Genomic DNA, 27,969 nt, shown 5'->3' with positions numbered 1-27,969 from the left:
CCTCTATACACAACACAGAGCAGCTCTCAAACATTTTTAATGACAGTATTTGTACACATTTTAGTTTAATTAACACATGGCACAGGAGAGGGTTGGTAACTAGGATGTGTAGTCTCACACCAGTTGTCTCAATTAGAACACATGAAATTTCAAGCATCAATACACCCAGAAGAATAGCACCCGGCCCTGCCTGGTGAGGTCTAGCATTTGGAATTTCCATCACACCTTGTTTTTCTTGGATGTGGCAGTAATTCCTTCCCTCCAGATGGAGAAGTTCCCTTAGAAGTGAATGATCAGCTTCTCATTTGGATTTACTTCTGGTTTTGCAATCAAAATTAAGGGGACTGTGTACTGTCACTGCCCAGTGATCCATGTCACATTTCTGACAGCTATGTTTATTAGTAAATATGTAGAAGTTGCTTCCAGAATTAACTGGAGCTGCTTTTCAGTGTCTGCATGTGCAGGAGAGAGTTCCTGTGATGTGTGATCCCTTTGTGAGCACGGCAGTCCCTGGATGCTGGGGCACTGAGGTTTCAGTTCTTGGTGGGCTCAAGTTCTGGTCCGGGGCACCAACTTCAGAACAATTGGCTTCTCTGGTGTTAAGAGCCCCACTGAGCTCAGCTTAATTGGGATCTGCAAGAAAGAGAGGGAAAACAGGTGGAGATGGGTAAGTTAAACATGCAGAGATGAAAGGTTTAGGCATGGCTGGATCCACAGGGTCTGGTGTTGGCTCTTGTTCCCCCTGTGCCAGCCTCGAGCCTCCACCTGCTCCTCACCTGAGTCTCTTTGCAGGTCTGGAAGGTGAAATGCTGCAGCAGGGAGGCGATGGCAACTTTCACAGTCAGGAGAGCAAACCTCATCCCAATGCAGTTCCTGGGACCAGCCCCAAAGGGCAGGTACGTGTAGGGGTCTATGGAATCCTTGTTCGCCTTACTGAACCTGGATGATGGTTGGGGAAAAGAAATGAAACCATAAACCCTACTTATTTATCCAGGGGTCTCTCTCTGGTGCCCTGCAGAGCCTGGTTTGGGTTTTTCCTAAGGTGTCTCAGAAATCAACTGCTGTGGCCCAGCCCTTGCCCAGGACAGGGTGGGGCCCCACTTGAGGGTTTGATTTTAATTCTGCCTATCCAGATCAGTAGAAGTTGGAAGCAAGGTGAAAATCCAGACACTATCCTGTCCCACAGTGATAGATATTTCCTGGCTGTGGAATTTAGAGAGGGAAGAACCAGAAGTTGTTTTGGTTAGGAGCAGCCAATGGCTTCAGTTTCTCTGGGAATGAGAAGCAGATATCAGTTACAAAAATAACCAGCTAGGGAAGGTTATCCTTGAAAACAAGGAGGGAAGGCAATTCTGGAATGATCGAGTCTTTAGGCACATTTAGCAGAAGCTTGTATGAAGGGAACAGGTTCAACAAGGAGGATTATAGTGAGCATGGCCAGCAGTTGCAAAACCTCTACATTTGCCCCCTCTCAGGAAGCTTAAAAACTGGGTACAAGATCCTGGGAGGTATCAGTGGTATTCTCCCAATAAGATTATGTTGTTTGAAACCCTGCTTTAAGCACAAAGCTCATTTTCTTCTTAAAATGACATTCCCATGAGCCTGCAATTTCTCATCTGTATTGTTTGTAAAAAGATAGGAAGAACAGCATTAGGAAGCTAATCAGAGATTAATGCTTAATTACTGAGGAAAAAGGAGTGTGATATTTCTTCCCTTTCATTAATGCTTTTTGTACCTTTCTGGCCTGAACTCATCTGGGTCGGGCCAGTAGTCGGGGTCACGGTGCAGGACGTAGGGTGGGATTGTGACCACGACTCCTTTGGGAATGGTCACTCCATTGATCTCCACGTCCTTCTTGCAGGTTCTCTCAATCCTCCCCCCCAGGGGATACAGCCGTAAGCTCTCGTTCAGTGTCATGTCAAGATATTCCATTTTTGTGAGTGCTTCATACGTGAGAGGAGCCTGCAGGGCAGCAGGAAGGTGACCAGGTATGTTGGCATCAGAACAGGATTGTCCTAAAATGACTGTGGGATCCAGACTGTCCCCAACCCCCACTGCCCCAAATTTGACTCAGACTTGCTAAAGAACAAAATGCAAGGTAGAAATTAAGAGATGGGTTTTGTTTTTCCACCCGTGAGTTATGAAAATGCCTGGGAATCCACATGCTCTTGTGCAAGGGTGCAGAGGGTGGCAAACAGGTTTGAGCAGTGGGGTGGCTGGAAGGTTCCAGCTGCCAAAAGAAAATCACTGCAGGGCTGAGTTGTCTCAGTGTGTGTCTCCCAGAGTTCTTGGAAAATCCATGGTGTTTAGGAGCTGAAGATTTCTCCTTGCCCTTGACTGAAGCAGGAGGGTCAGAGTCCTCCCCATCACTCAGGGTCCCCCTTACCTTGTTGGGCAGGATTGTGTCGATCTCCTGCAGCAGCTTTTCCTGCACATCAGGGTGCACGGCCAGCTCGTAGGCCAGGTAACCCAGGCTGTTGCTGGTGGGCTCATACCCAGCAAAGATAAAGATGAATGCCTGGGCCAGGACTTCTGTGTCAGTCAGGGCTGTGGGGAGATGAGAACAGCAGTGTGGGTTGATGGTGTCAGCAAGGACCAGGCAGCAGCAGGTGCTGTCAAGGCAGGTTTGTTGCAGTTGTTTTCTGATAACACTTATAACTGCTCCACCCGCCTGGAAAAATCCATTTTATAGAGGAGGCAGGTGATTTCCTACGTATAAATAACTGGCATGGCAGTCCTGCTCCCTGGACAGGGATCTTAGCCCTGGTGCTGGCACCAGGGGACAGAGTTCTGTCTGGAGCTGGTCAGTGATGATGATGGTGACACAAGCACCTCCCCATATTCTCCTGACTCCCACCGCCCCCTGCCCATGATGAGGATTTGGGTGTTGTTTCCTTTATATGATGTTACCTTTATATATATATATATATATATATATATATGTTGTTACCTTTATACGAGTGATTTGCTTCCTTGTTCCCCTGGCTGTCTGCACGCTGGGATTCGATCATCAGCTGCAGGAAATCTACCCTGCCCTGAGAGGGAAAGCAGGAGAGTCTCTTTGGTGACAGGTCCCTTATCCTCAGATAAGCAGATTTCACAGCCTAAGCAGTCTAAGACTGAGAGCATCCCCAAAATGCACACAATTTCCTTACTGAAGAACATAACGCTTGCTTTTTATTTTGGAAACTTATCTGTCCTATCCATTGAGCCATTGGGTGAGAGAGCAGTGTCTTGAGGGAATTTGGGGAAAGGGATCCAAACTCTAAAAGGCAGAATTTTGTCAGGAAACAGCTGCAGTTTTTGAAAAGCGAGAGGGGAAGGCACAACCCTAAAGGTGGTTTTGCTGCTCGTGTGCTGCTTACTCTGCACTCTCTCATCCTCTGCCTAATCTTCTTCAGGGAGTCTCTCACTCTCTCATTACAAGTGCTGCACACTGAAGCTTAGTCCAATTCTGCTGAGCCTTTATCTGGATTTGGCTTCAGATCACGGATGTACAAAGTCCCCCTGATTCTCTGCCAGGACGGGTCAGGTGGGGCTTTTCTGACAGTATTAAAATGAAGTGTTTACACTTGAGTAGGCTCGGGGTTTTGTTGAGTCATTGTACTTTGGCTTCACCTTTGATATCATCACCCTAATTATATCTCACTTCAATGTACTTTCTGCCACAATTGCTCTCAAATTCCCACTCACCTTGTGAGGCTCCTTTTCACGTTCCTGCTTAATTTTGGTAACGGATCTCATGAAAAAATCTACAGCATCTTTGGGGAAGAGGTTCACATTCATCTTGGCCATGACAGGAATAAGGAATGGGAAAACAACTGAAAAGCAAATAAAGAATTAAATTGAACTCTGTAAATAAGCTCTTCTTCATATCAGATAGCTGTGGATGCTACTGGGAAATAATTCCCATTTTTTAACTTCTTTACCTGAGAAAAGTACGGACTTTGCCTTTTTTTCCCTCTGTTTCATTCTCTTAGAATAGTTTTTGTGCCAAATGGGCACAACCAAGCTGGGTATAATCATTCATTTAAGAGAGGACCAAGGCATATTCCCCCTCCTATTTCTAAGGCTCTGTTTCTAAGGACAGGTTACTTCTGGACACAACAAGCATGTGGCTCAGAAGAGAAATATTGAAAATTGTGAGTTCTTTGTTCAGGCTGAGCTGTTCACTGCCTTGCCAACATTTTCAAGTCCCTTAGATAGAAACTGGATCTTGATATTCTGTATAGATTCATGAAATCTACAGTGCCAGAACCTCCTCTATGAACAGATCCAAACTTTCCCTGGGTTTCTAACCCAGCAAGATATCTAACCTTAATTTAAGGTCCATTGCTGCTAAGCTATTGCACTGGAGGAAATTGCATCTATTTACACTCCCCACTCTCTTCCAGAAAATGCATTTCAGATAGGAGAGCTCTCCTCAAGCCTCACTTGCTTTTCAATCTTCAAATAATTTCCCAGCACTTAATTGGATATTTCTGGGTGGTTCATAAAAGTTTCCTGCACTGTGGTAGTTTTGGAGGAAGCTTTTACCCATCTTGCCCCCAGGGTTTTGGCACAAAGCTCACAATGAGGAAATGATGAGACAAGGGCCAGTAGGGCTTCATTCCTAGCAAGGAAAGTCATCCAAGCAAAACCTGGAGTAACTTACATGACAAGATGAAGACTGGGTCAAAAAAGTCAAACTTGACGAGTTTCTTCATCTCTCTGACAAAGGGGTCCTTGGGGTTGTTCATGGAGTCAATGTTCACACCAAAGGAAGTGCTGGTGACCACGTCCAGGCCATAACTCCCAAAGATGCTGAGGGAAGGAGAGAAAAAAATAGACTGTGGTTAAATATTTGGACTGAGTGAATGTATTTTTTTCTCATGTCTATGTGAATTTATTCAAATATGAAGTCTCATAAGACCTCCTGCCTCCTGTTTGAGAAGAAAATTGGATATGTGTTACTGAACAGCACTTAGAGAGAAGGGGATGGATTTTTAGAGAGCTTTTGTTTCCAGCCTGCATGAGTTTTGAATTTAGACAGCTTTTCCAAAGATTTTACAGCAACATGGAATGGGTTAGTGGAAGGACAGCATGTGGAATTTAGCATGGTAAACTCTTGAGGAGGGGTCCAGCACACCTTGCCTCAAACAAGCCCTGGGAGTGCTCTAGTTCCACCCAGCCCCTGTTCAAGCTGTCCAAGCCCTCCCCTTGCAGGGTTTTGGTTCAAGGGGACTTTTGCTGGGTTGTGGTTCCTGGTGTGCAGCTGCCCCTGCTGAATTTTTTGCTTTGAAACTGGGGGTGCAATACACAGAGCCCGTATGGAGGGCACAGATGAGGCAAAAACACTCAGGGCCACTCCACAGCCTCAGTCCCCCAGCAATGGGGCATGTGAGGGATGAGCATCCCACAGTTCTGTGTGGGACAGAGAGGTCAGCAACCTCCCTGTCCTGGGGAAGATCCTGAGGTTATGCAGGAAAAGCTGGGTTTTCCTGCCAGTCTTGGGGTTATCTTGCATCTGTGGATTCACAAAGTTGTGCTGGAGCATTTTTCTTCCTATCTACCTCTGGGAATTTTTCCTAACATCCAAATTAAATTTTCCCCTTTTAAATTTCCAGTCAGGCTTTCAGCAAGTCCCATTCCTCCATTCAGAGCCCTGGCTGACCCAGGGAAGGATCTGCATTGCTGGTAGCCAATGAACCACAGCACTTTTAACAAGGTTTGCTCTGCCTGCTGCTCTTAGCAGCTACTTACTCCTTTACAGCTATTGAGCTGTCCTCTTTCACTTGTTTTTGAACATTCTTCACCAAAACTTCCCCATAGTGCTTCATTATAGGGAACATCTGTAACAAAACCAGGCATGGTCACTTCAGTACAGTACATTTTACTCCTTTACACAGGCTCATGAAGACTACAGGGAGTTTCATGAATATTTACAAATAAGATCTCTCTGCTCAGATTTTATTTTAAGAATTTTCAGTTTCAGTTAGGCATAAATTAAACAGGCCAGCTTAGTTGTTGGGCTCTGACTAAAGAAATCAGACCCCTGTGATAATCTCAGCCTGAAAACACTGTCTACTGACTCTGATTTAGTCTGTACTTGCCCCCTCTGGTTTACCTCCTTTAGTTTCCCACTGGTGAAGGTTGGGGAGAGCACAGTACGGAGCCTTTTCCAATGTTCATCTTCAGCTAATGAGACAGCATTTTTCAGCACCCCGACCAGATCCGTGCGCTGCAGGGGAGAAGAGGAGCTGTTAACCCCACAGAGGAGAGCAGCCTCCTTGCAGGGCTGGGAATGTGGCATGCAAGCCCTGCCCAGGCTCTTCCAGGGGCACTGCTGCTGGCAACAGCCTCTCTCTCAAGGCACACATCCATAAATAATCCCCTTTCCTACACTAAAGCAGCTGTGAGATGCCATTCCCAGCCCCAGAGCAGGAAGCCCAGCACCTGCATGCCTGTGTGTGCCCACCATGGCCCATCCCTGCATCCCAGCTGGTGGCACATGTGCATCCTTACAGATTCCTGCAGGCTCACACGTATCCCAGTCCATCCATAAACACGTTAATACAGAGATAGGAGTGAGAACAGACTGGCTCTGCTCCCTCTGCCAGCCCGTGTGAGCAGTCCAGGCTGTAAGGCAGGGGAACAGTGACATGCAGTGGTCGTGTTCAGCAATCCCCATAGTGCAGCCACTCGTTCCCAAAGGATTCCTGGCATTCCTGTCTCCTCCTGCACTTTTCCTGCACTCCGTGGTAGATCACTTCTGCTCTTACCCTGCGGTTGGTGAAGACGGTGTAACAGTCCTTAACCAGCACAGATTTGATGATCTGGGGGTCTGTGACAGCCAGTGTGGGTTGTCTGCCATCGTAAATCCTGGTGGGGGGACAAGAGGAGGCAGGTAAATAACCCCAGATAATTGAAGTGTAAGGCTTGGCTGATGCCCACGAGACAAAATGTGTTGAACAAATGCTCTTCCCTCACCAGCCTTGTTGCTCTGCTTTCTGAATACAGAAATGCAGAAAGTAGAGATGGAAAAGGACTCCCAGACCTTTTCCCATCTCATTTTGTAAATGATAAAGGGGGTAAACACCTTCCAAATTCACTGGGAAATGAGCAGGGCTCAGTTGCTCAAAGGACCAGATACTAAATGAAGCGTCTTCACTTCCTCCCCTGGCTCTGTGTTTTTCCAGGCACTTAAACACATTACAGTATTAGAAGGAAACTTGTTCGACCCCTTTCAGGCTCTTGAGTTGGGTGTCTGGAGACTTGGGCTGACAGCACTGAGACATCCTTGGAGATGAAACTCAGTCCTTGTTTTTGTCTTTTAAAGCTGCGAGTTCTGAATGCTTTCCTGGAACAGATGTAGATTAAACTGATTTGTGCTCTCTACCCGTTTGTGTAAAGATACATTTTCCAGACTCCATTTTTTAAAGCTGCTGTAGGGACCAGTGGAAGCATCATACAGGATATGCAAGGTTGCAGCCTAAGCTATAACAACAGTGATAAAAGCTATGGGAGGAGGTGTCTAGAACAGAACAGCTATAACTGCAGCAGGTGGGGATCAGCAGCACGGAAGTCTTTGGATCAGCTCCAAAGGGAGTCACTCACATTCCTCTGCTGTTGGTAAACCAGAGGAACCCAACCTCCCAGTTCTAGATTCTGCTTAAGTAAATAGTTCTGCTGGTGATTTTGTAAGGGGCAGGTGAGGGCCTTTTGTTACCACATTTAAACTGCTTTTCACAGCCCTGGTCAAAATAGTTTCTGCATGATGTGGCAGTGACAGAGCTCTGCATCACCAGGCTCCAATGTAAGCCACCAGCAGCACCCTGTCACTGCTGTTCTCATCCTGTTGGCACTGTCAGGGCTGCAGGTGGAGAAAAGAGAGCTTTCCAAATTAATATTTTCTGCCCTTTGCATAGATTCTAGTTTTACTCTCAGAAGAAATCAGTGGTTCATACTCACCCCCAAATCTTTCCGTACTTCTTGAAACATTCATTGTCAAATTCCAGGAAACCCTGTGGAAAGCAATTTAAAAGTTGTCATGGACTATCCTGGATTGAAAGAGACCCACAAGGACCATCCAAGTCCAACCCCTGGCCCTGCACAGGGCAGCCCCAAAAACCCCACCACGTGTCTGAGACTAATGTCCAAATGCTCTTTGAGCTCTGGCAGTGTTGGTGCTGAATTCTCTGAGAGAGGATGCAGTGGAGGGGATGATGCTGGAGATGGTGGGTGGGGGGAATAGCTCTAAACTGATATTCAGAGATGCTTTGTGACTGTTCCTTCCCTCCAAAGCCATGATGAAGCATAAATGTTCCCTGTGCTTTGAGCGAGCTGCTGGCAAAGGGCAGCTGGAAATCAGGAGTATCCCTTTGGGGTTGCCCCTTGGTCTGGGCTGCTGAGCCTCCTCCCACCCTGGCCTTTGCACAAGCTCTGTGTGACAGAGGAGCTGGCATTTGCAGATAAGGTATAACTTATCATCACCGTGTGTCTGCTCAGCTGCAGCCAGGAGGGCTCCGGGCACTCACTTTGCGATATTCCAGGCACGTCCCAAAGAAAGGCAGAGGTCTTGGCCCGGGAATGCCCAGCTTCTTGAACAAACCAAACGGCCAGGTCCCGTATCTGTGGGACAGAAAACACAGCAGAGTTACATCCCTGGGCATTGGGGAGTTCTCCTAAAGCTGGAGACTGCAGCAGCATCCCTTGGGAAAGGAGGGGAGAGAAGGTTGATCCAAGAGGGGGGAAAAAAGCAGTTTGAGTGAAAATTGCCCTGTAAAAAAACTACTTGATAACCATGGTAAGGCTCACACAGAGCTTCAGAGGGATCCTTTTGGTGAGAAAGCAATTGTTTCCACCAGAGCTCCTGTACAGACAGCATCTTGAAATCTTTAGCAAAAGTCCTGAGAGGAGCTCATTGCCTACCAAAGGAGAGGCAGAAAACAGAGCTTACATGTGTTTATTGAAGAGAAATCAAAGCAATGCCAGAAATTATGTCCCAAACAGGCTTTTGTCAAACTGTACTTCAATTTCACTTATTGTTCTCTCTCCCTTAGTCCAGCATTAGCTCGGTAGAAGCCTTGTCTTGATGGTTTTCTCTTTAGATTTTATTGACAGCCTTGCAGATTTCTCTCCTCTGAAGCACCCTTCCTGGCAGCTCTGAAGTTATTTCTTCTACCTCGGGGCTTTCTCTTTCTCAACAAGGGCCTGGGCTGCAGCCCTTTGAAGCTCATCTTTGGCTGTGTTGAAAGAGCTCCTCAAAATATTTGGTTTTAGTTAGTTGCTGCAGCTTCCCAAGTGAGCAGTTCGTTGCAAAAGGGATGTAAAACAGGGAAGGTTTGGCAGGGAGGGTTTATGTTATCAGAGATCCTCTTCAGGCCACGAGGCAGCAGCTGCTCAAGCAGGATCTTAGGGATGATTATTTGAAAAGACAAAATCTAGGCTGAGATTTAGGGAGGGTCTCCCTTACAATTAGCAAGGCTTTTGAAAATTCTGGGGACCTCAAGTGAGATCAGTCCCCCCCCAGCACAGCTTCTGCCAGAGCAAACAAAAAGCAGATCTTACCTTATGGTCCAAGCAGGACCAGTGAAAAATGGGGAGCTGGGTGTATTCAGGTGAAGAAAAGGTTTTACAGAACTCAGTTTGTCAATGTTTAATCTTTTTTTGTCAAAGGTTAATTCAGTACTATGTTTGTGGATTCTCATTTATAATGTTTGTAGGTAGCCAGGGCTATGGGAGGACCAGGAAATGTCAGGCTGGGCTGGTTACAAAGCCCAGAAATACTGTAGGAAAACAGGCTTAAACCACTTGAAACATGGCCAGGAAAATGTATTCTAACACTCCTACAACTAAAACGTGTCAGGGCTTTCTGCAGACTGAAAAGGACCATTCAGTGTAAAGCCAAAGATTAACCATTACTTCTTCCTACCATGGGTGTGAACCAGAAATGCCTGATATTCCCTCTTGTGTGAACTGGAACAGTGTTGGCCCATGCGGACAAGAAGCATCTAAACAACCTCTCCATGTCAATAGGCAGTGAAATTTCTATTTTAGCTCTGATATGAGAGCACAAAGATCCCTTTTGCCACAGCAGAATTACAGGTGCCTGCAGGAGGTGCAAGTCTGGTACCCAGCAATCTTAGACAGCCACAGAGTAACTGAAATATGAGAATTTGGGTTAAGATTGAGGGTGGCTTCTTTGGTTTTGTTTTTTTGTAAGAGTCAGCCCCAAACAGGCTTTTTGAATGATCCAAATCACAGGAACAGATTTGAAAAATATGGCTAAAACTTTCTGATCTTGCCGAGCTGCTGTGGCTGGAGCATTGCCAGGGCAGACAAATGGGCCATGCTGGTGTGCACCACATCAATCGTTGGGGTTTGTGGCTGGCAAGGCTCTGCCTCTGCCCCAGGGCTTGTCAGCACTGCCCAGTTTGTCAGGGCAGCCTCGCTGGCAGGAGGAGACACTGTCCCAGCAAAGGGGTTTTTAACCAGCCCCACTCTGCTGCAGTGCTGGATGGCACCAGCAAAGCCAAGGACAGCATTTCCTCACTAGCAGGGCTCCCCTGAAGCACTGGGGGTACATTTCTGCTGTGGGATTTTGTCTGGAAATCCAGGAGCAGGTGGCTGATATTGCTCTGTGCTCCACTCCTTCCCCCAGTATGGGTGGCTGAGAGGAGGGACAGGGGATGGAAATCAAACCTCTGCAAAGGATCCCTCCTGGTCCAGGTGCCCCTGAGGAGAATCTTAGCTGGGTACCACAGAAAAAAATCAGAAGGAGTAAAAATTGATCCTACAAATATTCTTTTCCTGGTGCCTTTCTGCTGCTCTCCCCCTGTGCAGCAGGGTCATCTTCTGCTGGCTTGCCTGCAGAGCAGCCTCAGCCAGGGAGGCACAGCTGGATGTCTGTAAAAAATAACCTGATGGATCAGGACCCTGACTGAAACCAGCAGCCTGATGGTAACCAGTACCTGGCATCGTTATTATTCAATTATTCTTTTGATGCTTAGCAGCAATCTCCTAACTGGATGGAACACTGCAAACCTTGGAGCAAGATCACACACCTGTACAGTCTTTAGATTTCTCTGTCTTCTCTGGGGCTACATCCCAGAACCTGGTTAGATGCTGGAAAACTGGAAATCACACCTACTCTTCAGCAGGTTAGTTGTGTGAAAGTGAGCAATGGCAAGAAGAGAAAAATTGCAGGAGCAGAGAATTAATAAAGAATGTTTTACTCACACTAGCAGGAGGACCACGAAAAGAAGTATTAGGGTCCATGTTTCTGTAGAGAAAAAAGGCAGAAGGTTCATTTCAGTTCTTCTCTGATTGGCTCTGAGTTCTGCCTTGATGTACTTGTCCCACTTCTGTGGGAAACAGGAGTGTTTCACACTGTGCAGTCTTTTATATCCAGTCATATGATTTAGGGGCCCTCCTTCTGTCACAAAGGAGGAGGAGTGAAAAGCAAAGGTAGAAGAGCCTGCTAATCTGAAAAACACCATTCATGTGATAGACAAGTGCCTCACTGAACTGTCTAAGGTTCAGGTTATATAATGCATGTGTTGCCAAACATTTCAGCTGGTTTCTCTGTTGTAAGTAATAACTGCCTTCCCATTGGCTCATCCCCTGGGCTCCTACACCAGACTAAATAAAACCAGGTTACAATGAAAAGGTAAATCCCAAAGCAGGTGTCAGGGTTGGTTTACAAAACACAAAGAGAAGGGAAAAGGTTATTCCTATATTGTATGACAAGAGCTTTTCTGGCAGATGAATCAACTTTGACAGTGTTTTTTTTTGTTTGAAATATCTCTGTTTCCGTGTTGTGAAGTGCAAGCACTGCCCATAGTGGATCAGTTTCTAACTAAGGCAGGAATTTGTCCCCTCTGAAGGCTGTAGAAGTCCAGTCCACCTTGTTTCCTGGTCTGTGGCCAGGTGTTTCGTAAGAGAAATACTGTCACTCCTCAACTGTAAGCTGTTCAAGTGCCACCCTTTCCAAAGCACCACTCATGGCTCGTGAATAAAACTCGTGTCCACTCTTCTGCAGCAGCTGGGGAAAAGGCAGAAGAAAAGGCAAAACACAAGTTTTGTACAGGCTTTCCTGTAAGGATGGTGCTGAAAAGCAGGAGCAGGTGTGGATGTGCTGAGAGGAGATTATGGTGTGGAGAAAACTGAGCTCTTTGGATGGTGTTTGTTAGCGGGGATCAAGCCAGGGCAGGAAGTTCTATGGTTTGCATAGATGTGCACTACAGCAATTTTAGGGCTTTGTTCAGAATTCTAAAATGAGCAATTCCCTTGATACTAGCAGAGCTACTGTCTGCAGAAGGGAGTTTGCTGTCTGCACTGGAGGCAAGTTGGTGGGTGTTTTAATTTTTTGGCACATCAGAAGCTTTGTGTGGGCAAGGATGTGGCTGTGACTGATGCTGCCCTGGCTGAGCAGTGGATCTCAGTCCACATTCCAAGGAGCATCACCTGCCTTACCTCAGCATTCATATCTCATTTCACCTTTGCCCAGCCTTTGCTCTGACTTTTGGGGTCAGATGAGTTTTCGATTTATTTTGTAATAAAAACAGTTTGCTTTAGTTTGACGTGAACAGGCAAGTTCATGACACGGCTCTCCAAGCCTGTGCTGGGTCTTGCCTTCCTTGATTCAGAGATGTTGCAAGAGCATGTGGTTCAAGAGGTGCTTTCCCCTTCAGGAACTGGTCACAGCAGTGATTGGTGCTCCAGGGTTCATCTTTGCCTATTTTGACATAGCCTTGAAATTTGAGTTTACTGGACAGCAGAATGTTCCCAACTCACTGTGTTGAGAAACAGGTTAATGCACTTTATTCAGGAAATAGGATTGTTGTAGGGCTCTCCATCCTCAGTAAAAATAAGCCTCAATCTTTGCCCTCTTTGGGTCATTTTTAGGGGTAATTAGAATCTCTGGGAAAATTAGTATGAAAAACCAGAGATGCAAAGTCTTGCTGTGGTTTTGCATGGTGACCTGATGATCTCCCAAATGGGCTGTGCCTATCAACTTCAAACAGACAACACAGCCCCACCATCCCCTTAAAGCTGGTGAATAAACAGAAAAAAAAACCTGAGTGATTAATCCATGCCAAAGGAAAAACAGTTTCCCATTGACCTGGGAAAGAATGATTTTCACACATAAGCCCAGCTCAGAGGCAGTTTATGCCCAGATGTGCACTCTGTTAAAACTGTAAACCCCCACCTGTGCTGCCCCCAAAGCTGCTCAGGGGTGCAGCTTCAGTTCCTTCCTACAGTTCCTTCCCCCTTCCAAGTCCTTTATGACATCTTAGTCCTCACCACCACAGGCTTTTACGGCCATCCTCTGCTTCTCCTGGACATTTTGGCATCCACTGCATCCCACCATGGGTCTGGGGGAGCCCTCCAGGTGTCTGGAGCAGAGGCAGAGTGCTCAGGGGCGTGAGAAGGTGCAATCCCCAATTGTAGCTGTGGGAACACCCTGCTGGTGGCACCCCAAGTCCCATTCAGAGGTGACAATGACACATACAACACTCACCCCTTGACATTTAGGCTGTTGTCACTGAGTTTCCAGCATGGTCACAGGCTGAGAGGTTAAAAAGCCAAAAACTTGCAGCAAAATCAGAAGAGAACTGAGCTGCTTTCCCATTTCTAATGCCCCTAAGAAGCTCAGATTAATGGATTAATGGCTTTCAGGACAGCAAAATAACAACACGTTGTTGTGTGCAGCTTAACGAAGGGAGTGCAGCAAATCCAGGCTGTGAATAAGGTGTGAGGAGTAGGAAGGATTTTTGTGGAATAATGACTGGGAGCTGGGCAGAAAAATAGAGGAACATGTATTTCTTTCACAAGCTATGAAACCAAAGGATGTAGGGTGGGAAGGACACTGTGGAATAGCAATTATGACTAGGGCACAGGTGTGGAGAGGAACAAGAAGTTCAGAAGAGAAAGAGCTGTTGGGGGAAGGAAAAAGCCCCAGTAGGGAACGTTTTGTGTTCCTGATGAAAAGCACTACGTGGGTATAGGGAAGGCCAGGCTGGATAAGTCTGAATCTTTAGGTTTAACTGACTTTTGAGTAGGATTGTGAAGGAGGTTCTCCTGAGATACTTTGGGGAATTTATTTTAGATTTCCAGGGCTGGAACAGTAGAGACTCTGCAGTGCTATTGAGGGTATAAATATTGCTGGGAAGTTGTGCCATTATGGAGTACTTTAAAGTCTCTAGATACAGATCATAAAAACTGCTGCTAATCAGCAGGGCTCAGCTAATCTCTGTATGGAAGGGAGAAGGCAGATTTCTGCCCTGGAGAAGCACCAAACTGGCAAGCAGTGCCATGGATTTAGCTTCAGTATTGGTAAGTAGTTTAAGATATTCTGGAAGAAGAGTTAAGAGTAATATTACCTTGGGTTGAACGAACCACATTCATTTCATTTAATATTAGGTGTAAACAAAACCCAGGCTCATTTTTCAAGAGGACAAATAGCTGAAACAAACCAGTGGAATATCTTAGGACCTTCACTGTAAACTGTGTCTAACATATTTTTTGAAGTCACCAGTGCTAATATTATCAGCCAGTTACATGTCAAGAGAGTTCCAACTCCTGAGCAGCTGCATTGAAAGGATGCACAGAATAAATCAAACCAGGAAGTGAAGGAAAAAAAAAACAACAACAACAAAGATTTTGCAGTTCAAAGTCCACTATTATATATTTTTATGTTCTGGCCATAAGATCTTGTCTCTGTGCTAGTCCAGTGCTAGAACACAGTGACTTGCTGGAGTCCAGTCAAGGGAGGATGCAGCAAATCGGGGGCACTTTTCACTCCCTTGGAGAGGTGCCCCCAAAACCCTTGGTGTGTTTAGTCTGACTAAATGATAGCTGGGCTGGAAGGAGGTTGCTATGAGAATAAATGCCAGGTAGAAGAGCTATTGAATCAAATTATGATGTTGGCACAGAGACAAATGGGAATAATCCAGCCACGAGTAACTGCTAGGCTGGAAACGAGCACAATCCTGGCCTGGAAAGCTCAGGAGTCTTTACTTCATAGGGTTAAAAGAAAGAAAAAAAAGTTCAGATAATGTAAAATGAGGAGAGATAAGGCAGCTGCTAGTGGGAGGAGGGAGTAATACATTAAACTTACAGAGCAAGAAGTTCACTTTCTACACAGAAGATGTGGGGAGGCAGCTATTTGTATTTTCCCTGATACACAGTGGTTTAGTTACCTACAGAAAAATGCTTCATAATGAAGGTTACTCTTTTTTTTTTTCTGTGGTGAAAATATTGATACACTACTGCTGGAAAAAAAAAATGAATGTATTTGGAGGGTTCTCTAATGATAGTTTATGTAGTTCTGTGTATAGATGACTGATCTCCTCCTGCATATAGATTTCCTTGGGATTTAAAAAGCTCACAAAAACCTCAAGAAAAACGTAATTAATTCCCCTGGATGTTTTGTTCCATATACTGAGCTTTGGAATTACACAGAAACTAGGACATTTTTCTGATGTTTTTTTCAGTTAAAGTAATATCCCTGATATATCCCAATCTTCCTTCATAATCTTTGCAATATATCATTATATTTCTTTTCATTCCAAGAGATGACAGCTACAAAAGCTGTATGAAATCTGGATGGCTAATTAACTCTGAACACTGCATTCTTTTGCCCGATCCGATACAAAAGCCTATTCGAGGTTCTTTAGCCTTTTAGAATGAGTTAAGAAATATCAAAATACCCTGCCAGCTCCACCCATGGCTCCTTGCACCTACAAAGCAATGAAAGACAAGGTTACATCCCACAAGGGAACAGCAGCAAAAGTCCCTGACAAAAGCAAATACAGGTGAGGGACAAACGCAAATGTAGGTGAGATGTATTTCCAGTGCTAGGGGGAGATCATGTTCTTTCCTGGATATTTTCGGGGGGGATGCTTTGATGGGGCAACTGCAGGAGAGTTGTGCTTCGTTGTGCCATCACTTTGGCAAAGTCATCCCAAGAGGTGTCTGCACAAGTCATTGCCCAGCAGAGTCCTGCTTTGGGGTGTCAGAATCTGCTTTGGGGTGTCAGAATCTGCTTTGGGATGTCGGAATCTGCTTTGGGATGTCAGAATCTGCTTTGGGGTGTCAGTTCTGCACTGGGATGTCACAGCCTGGTGAAGTCAGGAACTTGACTCATTCAGGATCTTTTAGAGGGTGACAAATCATCGGGGGTGTGAAGGACTTTGTTATGCAAAGCAGTGCCTGAGATTGTGCCCAAGGCAGCAATAACGTCATGTCTCCACTCCTGTCCCTGCCACGCTGCAGCTCCCACAGGGTGACCTGCTCCCATTAGCTCATTAGGTCCAGCTCCATTGTGGTTGGAGTTACACACTTAGTAAGGATCGTGAGACTCCAGTATTTGTCATAAATGAAACCAGAATCCTTTCTCAGGGTGTTTTTCAGACCACAGATTACTTGCCTCCATCACTTGATTTGGGGCAGTGGCTCTTGGGTGCCTGGGATAGATGTGGCAGCTTTCCTGACAAAGATGTGCCAAAGTGTGCCATGTCAGGGATGTTACAGATGGAGGTTCATGGAAAGAGCTCTAAGGCTTTTCACCTAAATAGGTGTGTTTGCAAAATTGCCACTCCCTCCATCAGCTACCTGATCTGCTCCTAGCAATCTGTAAAGTCTGCAAAGGATTATCTTGGCATTATTTTCATATCACATGTCAGTGTATCCTGATATGTTATTTTTCTCTTTAGTTTTCTAAACAGAGTTTCTCAGGGTCTAAAGTTTCAGCCTAGAGTCGGGTTGGGTTTATTGGGTGGTTTTTTGTTTGTTTGTTTGGGGACATTTTGTTATTTTAAAAAGCAGTCCCTAAAATCATCTTACGTGAGAAAAATACAGGCTTGTTGTTTGCATCACTCTGTGGTAAGTCTTTTTGTATTTTGTACTTGTGTTAAGATAGTCTGTTAAAAAAATAGAAATAAAAAAAGTTGGATCATCATTTTTTCAGATTGGAAATGATTCTGAGGGGTCAAAGGAGTTTAAAGTACTCAGCAGCGCAGACCTGGATCAAGGGTTTCTTGGAACTGGCTTATCTGAACTCAGAGGCTCACACAAATAAGTGCATTGGGATGTCATAAGTTGTGATCTCAGGTCTGGGTGTAAAAACCTCTCAGCCTGACGTGCCCATGCAGTTTGCCTGGTTGAATGTTTAACCAGACTCTGGATGTGTGGTGATGCTCACCTCCCTGAGCATGGAAATTCCTCATAGAACCATGGGAGAGGATGAGTCCCACCAGAAAAATGTCCACCAGTCCCAAGAAACTGGGCATCTGGTTTCTCAGGAGCAGGAGACTTTTATTTGATCCTTCTGTGCTTTGATGCCATTTTGTGCCCCTCTGGCTTCTGACTTATCCACACCAGCTCCACATCCCTTGCCTGTAATCAGAAATGCTTGGCTTGGCTGGTGAGGGCACCTCCAGCCCCAAAGCCCCAAACCTTCTGGGTGTTTATTTCCACAGCAGGCTGTTCCAGCTGTTCTTTTGATTGAGGGAGAAGTTTATTTTGGAGAATAGTTTGGCGTGTGCTCACCAGAGCGCTCCGGCTGCAGTTCCACACTGGTTGGTACCGACACCTCGGAGATGGATTCAGGTGCAAATCTGACAAGACACATATAAATGGCAGGGACAGAAATAGTAGCTTTAAAACACAATCATTCCCTTAGGCTGATGCTCCTGCCCAGCAGTGTGGCAGGTTCTCAAGGAAAAGGCAGCAATAGGGAAAGCAGCTTCAAAACCTTTCTCTGAAGTTTTGTGGCCTCACCTTGCAATCCTTATACACCCAAGAAATTCCTGTGACCTGAGTCACCAGTGCTGAGTTCAGAGCAGGAATAAGATATTAATTAAGATATTGATCACTACCAACAGTTTGGCCAGTGGCCCTTGTCCATCTCCATCCTGATTTATGCATTTCAAGAAGAGCCACTGCTGAACCTCCTGCCATTTCATCCCTTCGCCAGGATGGTTCTTGGTGGTTACTGCTCCTTATTTTCCATGTTAAGTGGGGGAAGGGTTTTTGGAGCCTTCACATTATGCTTTCTTCTCTCCTGCTCCAACACCAGCAGCAATTCCCACTCTTCCCAATAACCTTCAGCTTCCCCATGCCTCTGTGTATAACAAAGGCAGACCTTTAAAATGTTGGACAGCGACCCAAACTGAAGGGCACCGTGATAAATTCTGGCAGAGGTTTGACATGATGGGAAATTCATTCCTCCCACATAAATTATTTCCTTGTGCTTTTCAGGCTTTAGCCTTTTCCTGTGCATTTTCAGCAATAAACAATGAAATATGACATTATTTACTCGTGAAGCACTAATAATGTGTACACACCATAAACCTGAGGCTGCTCTGGTGAGCTGCCTGTCACAGCATAAACACGGGGAAGCAGGACGTGCTGGGGACCCCGTGCAGGGACAGACACCTGTCCCAGCTGCTCCCCTGCTTTATTCCACCCTGAAGCATCACTTACTGCAGGCAGCCCAATTTATTCCCTGCTGACTTAGCTCCCCAAACACATGGCATGCCCTCTGCTTTAAGGTTCATCTCCCTTTATTTTATAAACATCCCTGAGCTATTCAGTCGCTACCTGACCCAGCTTGTTTAGTGACACAACCCCAGCTCAGCAGGGGTTGGGATATGGGATAAAACCTGAGCCTTGCTAAACCCCACTGCAGGGCCTGGGCACAGCTAACTCAGCATGGCTGGCTGCAGGGGCGAGCGTCCGAAGGGATTTTCAGCATGTGTGCATGGATAATGCCATAATGAAGTCCAGATGCTTGAAGTTCTTTGCATGATTTTTTATTTATTTCTTGAGGCCTTTCATGTTGATGTGGCTTGATTTTGTGTCACTGAGCTTTGGGTTAGCTTAGCCTGGCTTTGCAAGTTCAGAAATAGCCATGTCCACGCCGTGTCCCCGGATCCACTCGGCGTCCTTGGCACTTGTCCTTGGCTCTGTGGGCTGGGAACTGGCTGGACCAGCAGCAGCAGCCTCTGCTTGGACAAGAGCTTTGTGGGATGTGTTTATGGCATCCCACTGGTTCCATTTCTCACGTTAGGCCAAGCCAAGGGAATTTTAGATGAAGTTAAAGGTGAATCCTGGGGTCTGGCGAGGCTCTGAGCCCGGGGGGATTCCTGCAAAGAACCCCAGTGAGGATTGGGATTGACTGTGTGGGGTAGCCAGGCCATAGTCTGTCATCCTGCTGGGCTTTGGCAGTGTGAGGAGCAGGATTTGCTTTTGGACCCCTCAGAATGCCCAGGAGAGGACAGCTGGCAGCGTGGTGAGCCTGCCTGAGAGCAGCGAGGGGAAACCTGGCCTCCTCCAAATAGGAGGCAGCTTTGGCCACATCTATTATCATTATTGGAGCTGTCAGCTGCGATTCAATACCAGGCTTCAGATGGATGTATCGGGGCCAGCTTCCTCACTGCCTCACCCCAGCACAAGGAGCCAGCTCCAGTCTCATTTGTGCTCATTTAATCCATTGATTTCACCAGAGGGAAGGGTGAGGAGTGAGGCAGCACAGGCTGTGCACACCAGAGCTCAGGGCTTGGCTCCAGCACCAAACCTTCCATGAGTCATTCCCAGGAGATGATGGGGGGAATTGGGATTCCAGACTCTTTTGCAAACCCCAGAATAAATGCACTGGGATAATTCTTCCACAATCAGGTCTCTGGGAAGCTGGGCTATAACCCTCTCATCCTCTGATCTCTATTATTTTCCCTCTGCAGTATATTCTTACAGCTTGACAGTTTTGCTCCATCTTAAGGTTGTTCTGAGAAAGGGAGACTGTTCACTATTTTAGCAGAAGTCAAGCCTGTATTTCTCTGTTTTCCAGCCCATTCCACAGAAGTGCAGAAGTCAGTTTCAAACAAACAGGGCCATGACAATTTTCTCTCAAAAAAATAAAGTATCAGAAGTTAGATCCCTGTGGGGTGCTGAATTACCTCCAGTATCTCCACATTTGCATAGAAAATGAGAATATTCAGGAAAGGCTGTCAGTCTGCTCTAGGAATATAGCTAGAGATTGTTGTCCAGATTAATTAACGGGCTAGAGATACTGTGAATGTGATTACCTCTTCTTATCTTGTTCCAAAGTCCATGTAGTATCTACAGTGTTTCAAAGTTATATATGTTTGTTTTTTTTTAAATCAATAGCAGTAGAATTCTCATTATCACCAACCTACAAATACAGTTGTATGAGAAGCAGAGGAGGGGAAACATTGGTGTGGGAACAAGCTTCACCTTTTGAGTTTGCAAGAGGATTTTCCCTGTAAGAAAAACTATTGAAAATCCCCAAAATTTCTAATTGCAAAGCAAACCAAAAACTCCATAACTCACCACTGTTCCCTCTTGTAGGTCAGGCTTTGAGAAGTGGTTTTCTGAGTACTCAGGTTTAGGTACTTGAGGTGAAATGGGTCTTAGGTTTTGGCTTGGCCACCCAATTCCAGCCTTCAAATACTTCAGTATTTGAAATTCCTCTCCATGGACAAGGAGAGCCTAACAGAGGGTCACCACAGAGGACCTGGTGGCACCTCAGGAGTTAGAGATGAATCTATTCTTTGGCTCCAAGAGCTGAGCATAGACACCTCAAACCCTCCCTTCCCCCAAGGCATGCGGATCTCAAGTAATTACTATTCAAATTAATTGAGAGCGCAGCACCTGAGAGGAGTGGAGCCTTTATACCTGCCAAGGGCAGCTGCTGATGGCTCAGCCCCAGGCTGCTGGGCTGGGCTGGGCCCCTCCAGCCACAGAGGGCTTTGGGCACTCACTGCCTCTGTGGTTGTGGCTCTTTCAGAAGCCGCTGGCACAGCCCAGCTGGCTCTGGGGCTGTCACACTCTGCCACCTGAAAGCAGCAAGGTCAGCAAAGTTCCCGTCGCCCTTTCAGCCTGGTGTGATAAACACAGAGTGACCAAGGTTTTCTGAGACAGTTCCAGACAGGATGTGCCCTTCGTTATCCAAACGAGGTCGAATTTGTGCCAGCACACAGCCATGAGTCACGGCAGGCTTCGATTGGGATTTCTGATTCCTGAACAAGGACTGATGAGGCTCTTTGGTAGCTCCCATTAATCTTCTTCCCCGTGAGCTCTGCATGGCTGCAGCTGAAGAGGTTTTGTATTTCATTTGCACAAAAGGGGACGGTGCAATGGGCCTGACAGCCAGGACATGGATGGGCAGGATCTGTCTGGGTGTTGGATTTTGGGGCAGTGCCTTGCAGGAAGGCAGGCAGAGGTCTCAGTGTCTGCTTGTGATATGTGGAACAGCTTCTCCAAGGATGTGCAGGAGCTGCTCCTCACTGCCCTGGGATGCCCTGCTAGGGCCAAGCCATCCCATCCTTGGGGAATGCCTTAGCATGGCATCAGAGCAAGTGACTGCCCACCACACACCCCTAAAACAGCAAAGCCACCAGTGCTCTCCAGCCTGGGAGGCTTCCTGCTCCAAGTTGTGTGGTTTAAGTCTCTCCTTAGTACTTCAGGAAGCTTTCAGACCAATTAAATCTTTAATGATTGCTCCCAGCTCTTTGCACAGCAGCTTTACTTCTGCCTTTGTTGCAGACAAAATGTGCCTGTGTATAAACTGCCTCTAACACAGCCAGAACAAGACAAACCTTTCCCTCCCTGCTCCCTCACTCTCCTCCCCAGACCCAGCTCTGCCAAGGAGAGCAGGAACCAGCAGCCCTGTGTTCAGAGTCCCAGGAAGCCAAGGGAATCAGTTTTCTATTGAACCTCTCATTCTCCAGATATCAAAACGCTTTGTGGAGACAGGGCCTGTAGGAAAGCAGAGCTGCTATTTATGTGATCAATAAAAAGTTTTACACAGAGCCTTTGATGCCCACAAAAGACGGGAAAGAATGTAGCTGAAGAAGCTTTTCACATGAAAACAAGATGTTTATTGGAATTGAAACACCCTGCTAGGCTGAAATCAGATGCCAACGATGTGAGCTCAAGCCAGGACAGTTTCTCGTTGTGGAGGGGAGAGAAGCAGACTGGCTTTTTGCATAGAACTTGCTAGAATTGCCCTGTCATTATGTGTAATAATAGATAAATGCACAGCATGGTGATAAGACTGAGGTTGGAGCCAAGGGGGACAGAACCAATAACTTGCCACGTGAATTTTTCACACCTTGAACTACTTTTCCTTGATTTTCTTCTTCTTCTTCTTTTTTTTTTTCTTTTCTTGAGGCAACAGCCAATAAAAGAAACTAATGGGTTAGAAACCACGTAAGCAATCTCCCACTGAGCTTTATTCCCCACAGGCTCATTGCATCAAAGAGAAAGCAGCAAAATAGGGCGACCAAATGCTACGTAACAATGAAAACAAGTTGGCTGCTGCCAGCTCTGTCCCCACTCAGGGCAGGTCACGTTGCCTGGAGGGGCTTTTGCACTTGTGGGGTCTTGGCAGCCACCCAGGCTGGGGTGAGGAAGAAATCTGGGGCTCTTCACAAGGCAGCAAAGCTCCTGCCTTTGCTCTGCTTCCATCCGTCCCCACTGCAAATGCAAACACATCTCTCCAGCTGCCCCACTTCTTCCTGTGCCACCTCCACACTTGGAGATGAGGTTTCTTGCTTGCTGTGATTCCTCTCTCACTGTGTCTGAGTCCTGTTTTCTGGTTGGAAGGTGCAGAGACACAATTTATCTCATAAATCTCCTGCCTGCCCCTTCATCAGGAAGGGTAGTTCCATCCCCCTCATGATGTCTTGTTCTCCTCACTCCACCTTACTGACCTTAGCCGTGTCCAATTAGCAAATCCAGGCCTCTCATACAGAGCAGATATTATTTCCACCTCACTTCAAGCTTACCATTCACCAGCTTTTGTTGTGCTCTTTCCAGCACTTGGCAATTTTTACTCTGTAATAATGGGATCGGCATCTCATAATTAGTGCAAACCAGGGTACAACATCCTAGGGAATGAGACAAAGTGGGAAAACACAGACAGTCCCCAGTGCTTCTGGGAGATGTCAGCCCTGAATTTTGAAAGCACTCTGGAGGGAACAAACACTGGCCACTGCACACAAATGCTGGCTGGAGATAGTGCAGCATTAAATCTTGTGCTCTGGGAATGAAACCTTGCAGTCAGCAAAGAGCAATAGCAGTGACACCATGTGCAACTTTATCGAGGCTCTGAAACTTGGAAGAAAGACTTTATGAAGGATAAACTCAAGGCTTTTGGGTAAAGGCTCATCTTTCCTCTCAATCCTGCTGGCTCCACAGCCACAGTTTGCTCAGTGGGCTGGGAAATGCATCTCAGGGTGTCGTGCACCCACCACCCCAGCACCAATTCTTGCTTCTGCCTCTCTCCAGAGATCTCCTCTCCCATCCTGTGCAGCCACAGCTGTGGAGCTGCTCCTAATTTCCTGTGTTACTCAGTCACAAGCAGTGCTGCTGCAAACAGCCTCTGAAAAGAAACAGGGGAAGAGCATTAGGAGATAATAAGTCTTATTAACAGCTTGGAGAATCTGCATTTTAGAGTGAGAACCACACTTAAAAATCAGGAGAGACAAAGGGGCGCCTTGCAAAAGTGAGTGTTGCCTGGGCAACATCAGCATCTGCATCCCTGCATCCCCCCAGCCCTGTGCTTAGCAAATATCCTCACCGTGCTCCTTCCTCCCATGCAGGCTCAGATTTACACTTTGCTCCCTCTCACGTCCACAGCTGCTTCTCCGAGATGAGTGTGCAGGGATTGGCACACAAAGTCTACATATGCTGCTGGCAAGGAATGAATCTTCCTTCAGCCTTTTGTCTTGTGTCTCCTGCTGTGCTCTGCAGAGTCCCAGCTCTGCTTGCACACAGTGCAGGCTTCACCCCATTCCCGTGCCTCCACACAGAGCTGGGTGCACTCGTGCCCTCATCTCATGTATCCGACTGTGTCTCATCTCAAACTTACATTTGTGGAGTAGTTAGACTTGAGGACAGCTGCTTTGCTTCTTTTCCTGCTTTTTTTCCCCCCACAAGACTATAAAAGAAAAACACACTCATCTTTCAGAGTTGGGAGTTCTTTTGTCAGCCGAACAGTCTGATGGATGTGCCAGGACATCATTTCATCAGAATCTCAAACCATGAGATTGCCTACTGCCCTTCATTCTTGTCATTTGAATCTTCCTGATGTGCAAGAGCACATTAAACTCGTGTAAGAGAGAAGTGGTGCACAGCTCTTGTGAGAGAGCTACAGTGGTTCATCCATCCAGTCCTGGGATGGCACAGGTGGATGGGAGCTCCTGGGTAGCTCATTGGAATGAAACAACAAAGTTCTGCAGGTACCTAATCCTCCTCCAGCATCATTTTCCAGAGGAAGACAAGGACAACTTCTCGTATTTATTGTCTGCAGTTTTCTCCCCACAAATCCTAAAAATAATCACGTTTTTCTTTCATTTTGCCAATGGCAAAAGGAATTTGTCTTTCCTACACCTTTTACTCTTCTCTGATTGCTGGAGGTTTTTTTAACATCTGGAGCAGCAGGCTGGTGGCCAGATTTCTGAAGGTGTTTAAGCATCAACAGATGCACCTGGGTACCTGGAGGGATTTTCCAAAAGCATTTTGCTGTAATTGCTTATGATATTCTTCTCTTCCCATCCTGATCTCTTCTGTAGCATCCCTATTCCTGCCAGCATTGCGTCTCCTACTGCAGACCTGAGTTGGATTTTGCTTCTTTTCCTACTTTTAGTCCCAGAACTCCAGGGAACTCTACAAAGAGAGCCGAAAAATTTGCTTCACATGGTTAGATTTGGGTAGATTTTAGTGTCCTTATAAATACCGATGGGACGATGAGAGAGTTCGTGTTTTCATTTACAGCAGCAGAACTTCAGTACAGGCAGAGTCTTATCAAAGATGTGATATACAGAGAAATCAACTGCTTGCTTCCTTTGAAATGCAAAATATTTCTGTGTTGCAACAGGATGGCTAAATTTGCCAGTGGATTTTGAGCATTTGTGTGGCTTTTTGATTTACAGAGAGCTTCCTTGTCACGCTTGCTCTCTATCTTGGGGGTCATGTTTGTGTTGTTATTAATAACCAGGTAAAAAACGGAGGGAAATTTGCAGGCAGAGCTGCAGAAATTAGCGATCTGAGCTGGTTTCCTCCACCGGGACAAGCTGCAGGAGCCACCACAGCCCAGGGTTGTTATTCCAGAGAAAGAGGCTGCAATTTCCATCCTGCAGTGCCATCTATAGCGCAGCGCAGAGCACAGCAAACCACGCTCCAAAAATCACACCACGACCCAAAATAAAAAAAAAAAACAAAAACCCAAAGGAGGCAGAAGGCTGTGGGAGACCTTCGTGCAGTGAATTAAATTGGCAATTTAAGGGCTGTGACCCATATTGTGTTGGACTGGATGGGAGTGGAGGTGTGAGTATCACCTGCCCTCCTGCCTGGCTGACCATAATTTTTTGTGGGATTTGCAACACAATTTCATCCCCTTCAAATCAATGCAGAAATGGCCACCTTTCTCCAGGGGACAGCTCAAGATATACCACATCAGAAGTGTGAAACCAAAACCCATTTTGACTCTGATGAGCAAAGGGAATTTCTCTTTATTTTTGATTTTTGAACCAGATGTTGCTTTCATGCTCTGAAACCTCTGAAACAGCTGAATGGATTTTCTTCAGATTCCTCACATGAACAAAGATTCACCTTTGGGCTGTGAACAAGCTTAAGAAATTGCACTGTGATGGAGATTATTTTTTTCTTCCCCTCCCCTCTTGCATTTTTTTTTTTGATTTTGAAAGTTAAAAGGATCCTAAAATAGAAGCTGAGAATTGGATTAAACATCGCTCTGTTAACTCTTAGCACTGCTCCAAGTCTGCTGTTATCATTTCCTAAGGTGCCTGGCTCCCATCCTTCTTAGACTTCCAGCTGCCACCTGTTTTATTAAAATAACTGCTAGAGAAATGTTGAGGACCAGCCCATCTCTGGCTCGCTGTGAAGAGGGAACTTTGCTGAGAAAACTAAGAGAAAGCCCAGGTTTGGCCCAATTTCATGTGCCTCAAAAAGTGACCTGTGAGACTGGGGAATGAAAAGGAGATCACAGGAGAAATCCCACTGTGCTCCTGGTGACTCACCAGCATCCTGTGGCTGGAGGGGCAGAGTGTGGCAGTGCCAAGTGCTCTGGCCTGGGCCATTTGGTATTGAAATAAGTATCATGAGACCTGCAGTGTTAACAGAGCAGAAAAATCACCCAGTTAGCTGCCAGGAATGAATAAACACCTCACAGACTTCCTTCTTGACCTAAATCTGGCTAGAAAGGGATGTGAGAAATAAAGGGTGTAGTTCCATCTGTACCACCTGTAGTTATCTAAGAAACTTTGTAATATTGTGGAAATCTCAGGTTTGTTCCCATCAGTACTCTGTTTTCCAAGATCAAGATCAAGAGCAGCTTCCAACAGAAAGAGTCATAGAATTGTAGAATTATTAAGGTTGAAAAATACCTTTAGGATCACTGAGTTAAATCATTAATCCAGCACTGCCAGGCTCACCACTGAACCACATCCATAAGTCACACATCTACACATCTTTTAAATATGTCCATGATCCTTATCCTAAAAACAGCCTCATGGGAAGATTTATTAATAGTCTTGAGAAATGCATATCTACCTTATAACAGCACCTCTCTGTGTTGTATGGGAATATCTAGGTGTGTTGGATGCTTGAGGAATGTTTTCTTTGACAAAGGATGAGCAAAAATCACCATCTCCTGCTCTTACTACTAATTTTCAGTGCCTCCATTTGTGCTGATGAAATGTGTTGCACCAGTAAAAGAGCAGACAAAGCCCTGTGTCAGCACAGGAGGAAAGCAGGGTGGGATTTGTGGGTGTCTGAATGAAGGATTTCAGTCACCCCAGAGCTCTGGAGATGGAGGGGGAGCCGTTTGTAACCTCTGGAAAGAATTTGATGGGAGCAGCCCTTCCCGTGGAGGAGCTGGACAGACTCTGAGCAGATGGATGTGTTAGCCAGCTTGGCCACTGGCAGTTTTAACAGAAAATGATGTGCTAAACCAAGCCCTGGGAAACAAATTGCACACTCAGCGTGGCTGGAAGGCTGGCCTCTGGCACAGACAGCTGTTCTCAGCAGAGAAACATCCACCTCCTGCAGGACCTGCCACCAGGACCTGCCTTTGGCAAAGCTGGATGGAAGGAGCAAAAGCCAGACACAAGGGCAGCTTCAGCATCTGGGTGCTGTGTTTGCTGGCAAAGGGTGTGTGTGTTTTTCCAGGGTTTCCTCTAAGGAAAGTGCAGCATGGTGCTGCCTGCTGGAGGTTTGGCTTGGGGTGGAAGCAAAGCAGACTTGCCCAGGGAAGGGCTGGAGCCTAAGGGAGCCTAAGGGCCTTTGGGCAAGCCAAGGTGCTCCTGGAGAGATGAGATATGGATTCTGGGAGCAGCATCTCTCCAGGTGAAGGCAGGAAGGGCTAAACCAGAAACTCCCTTTAGCCTCTTAGCTAACAAAATCAGCAGTTACCCCCAGCTATTTACACCTACAGTAATTCCTCCCAAAGTTCTTGCAAGCCCAGTTCAATTTTCCTTTAATTCCTGTGTGTGTACCTGCAAATAGCCGATTACTTGTGCTAGACCCTGCCAATAAATTGTGTGCTTATTTGTTTCCCTTCCTTCCAGAGTCGGTTTGCATTAAGCACCGCTGCAGCGTGCACAGGGGTTGAGGTAACGCCTCAGTGGCCTCATAAAACAAGTTCTTATTGAGCATGGCCTCTCTTTCTCACAAAATGAGCCCTTGGAAGATGCAAGCAGCTGGAATATGGGTATTTTCATGGCCATAAAAACTTCATTTTACTTTTATTGCTATTGAAAAGCCCTGGATAGGTGCATTTCTCATCCAGCTGATTAATCTGAGGTTAGAGGCCTCCGCAGCAACAATTACACAGATATGTACCTCTGTGCGCTTGGAAGCAGAGTATCTCAACCTCTTTCCAAAAGAAAATCAAAGGCAAAGTGTTGCCAGCATGGAGACACAAAGAATACCCTCTTT

The 27,969-nt window shown here is 46.1% G+C and overlaps 1 protein-coding gene across 1 annotated transcript; it reads right to left on the bottom strand.

The window, feature by feature from the left end:
• Positions 1 to 19: 19 nt before the first annotated feature.
• Positions 20 to 11,381, bottom strand: LOC106849729 (cytochrome P450 3A29-like). The gene is made up of 13 exons (XM_014870526.2): positions 11,221 to 11,381; positions 8,517 to 8,610; positions 7,951 to 8,003; positions 6,762 to 6,861; positions 6,107 to 6,220; positions 5,743 to 5,831; positions 4,655 to 4,803; positions 3,694 to 3,821; positions 2,951 to 3,035; positions 2,387 to 2,547; positions 1,736 to 1,962; positions 777 to 939; positions 20 to 633 (listed from the first exon to the last, which is right to left on the bottom strand). Exons 1-13 carry the CDS (start codon positions 11,289 to 11,291, stop codon positions 550 to 552), a joined length of 1,518 nt encoding a protein of 505 aa, XP_014726012.1. The 5' UTR covers positions 11,292 to 11,381; the 3' UTR covers positions 20 to 549.
• Between the last annotated feature and the right edge of the window lie 16,588 nt (positions 11,382 to 27,969).

Source organism: Sturnus vulgaris, chromosome 16 (assembly GCF_052056855.1).
Source record: "Sturnus vulgaris isolate bStuVul1 chromosome 16, bStuVul1.hap1, whole genome shotgun sequence".
NCBI lineage: Eukaryota > Metazoa > Chordata > Aves > Passeriformes > Sturnidae > Sturnus > Sturnus vulgaris.
The sequence above is the reverse complement of the archived record's forward strand: the minus strand, read 5'-3'. Positions and strand labels throughout refer to the sequence as shown.

Bases quoted from the DNA above. Each gene is read 5' to 3' on its own strand.
- LOC106849729 (XM_014870526.2), bottom strand. From the start codon at position 11,291: ATGAACCTTCTGCCTTTTTTCTCTACAGAAACATGGACCCTAATACTT. The intron at 940-1,735 runs GTACAAAAAGCA...ACCATCATCCAG, and splicing joins GATGAGTTCAGGCCAGAAAG to GTTCAGTAAGGCGAACAAGG. The intron at 634-776 runs GTGAGGAGCAGG...TCTTTCTTGCAG, and splicing joins AGACCTGCAAAGAGACTCAG to ATCCCAATTAAGCTGAGCTC.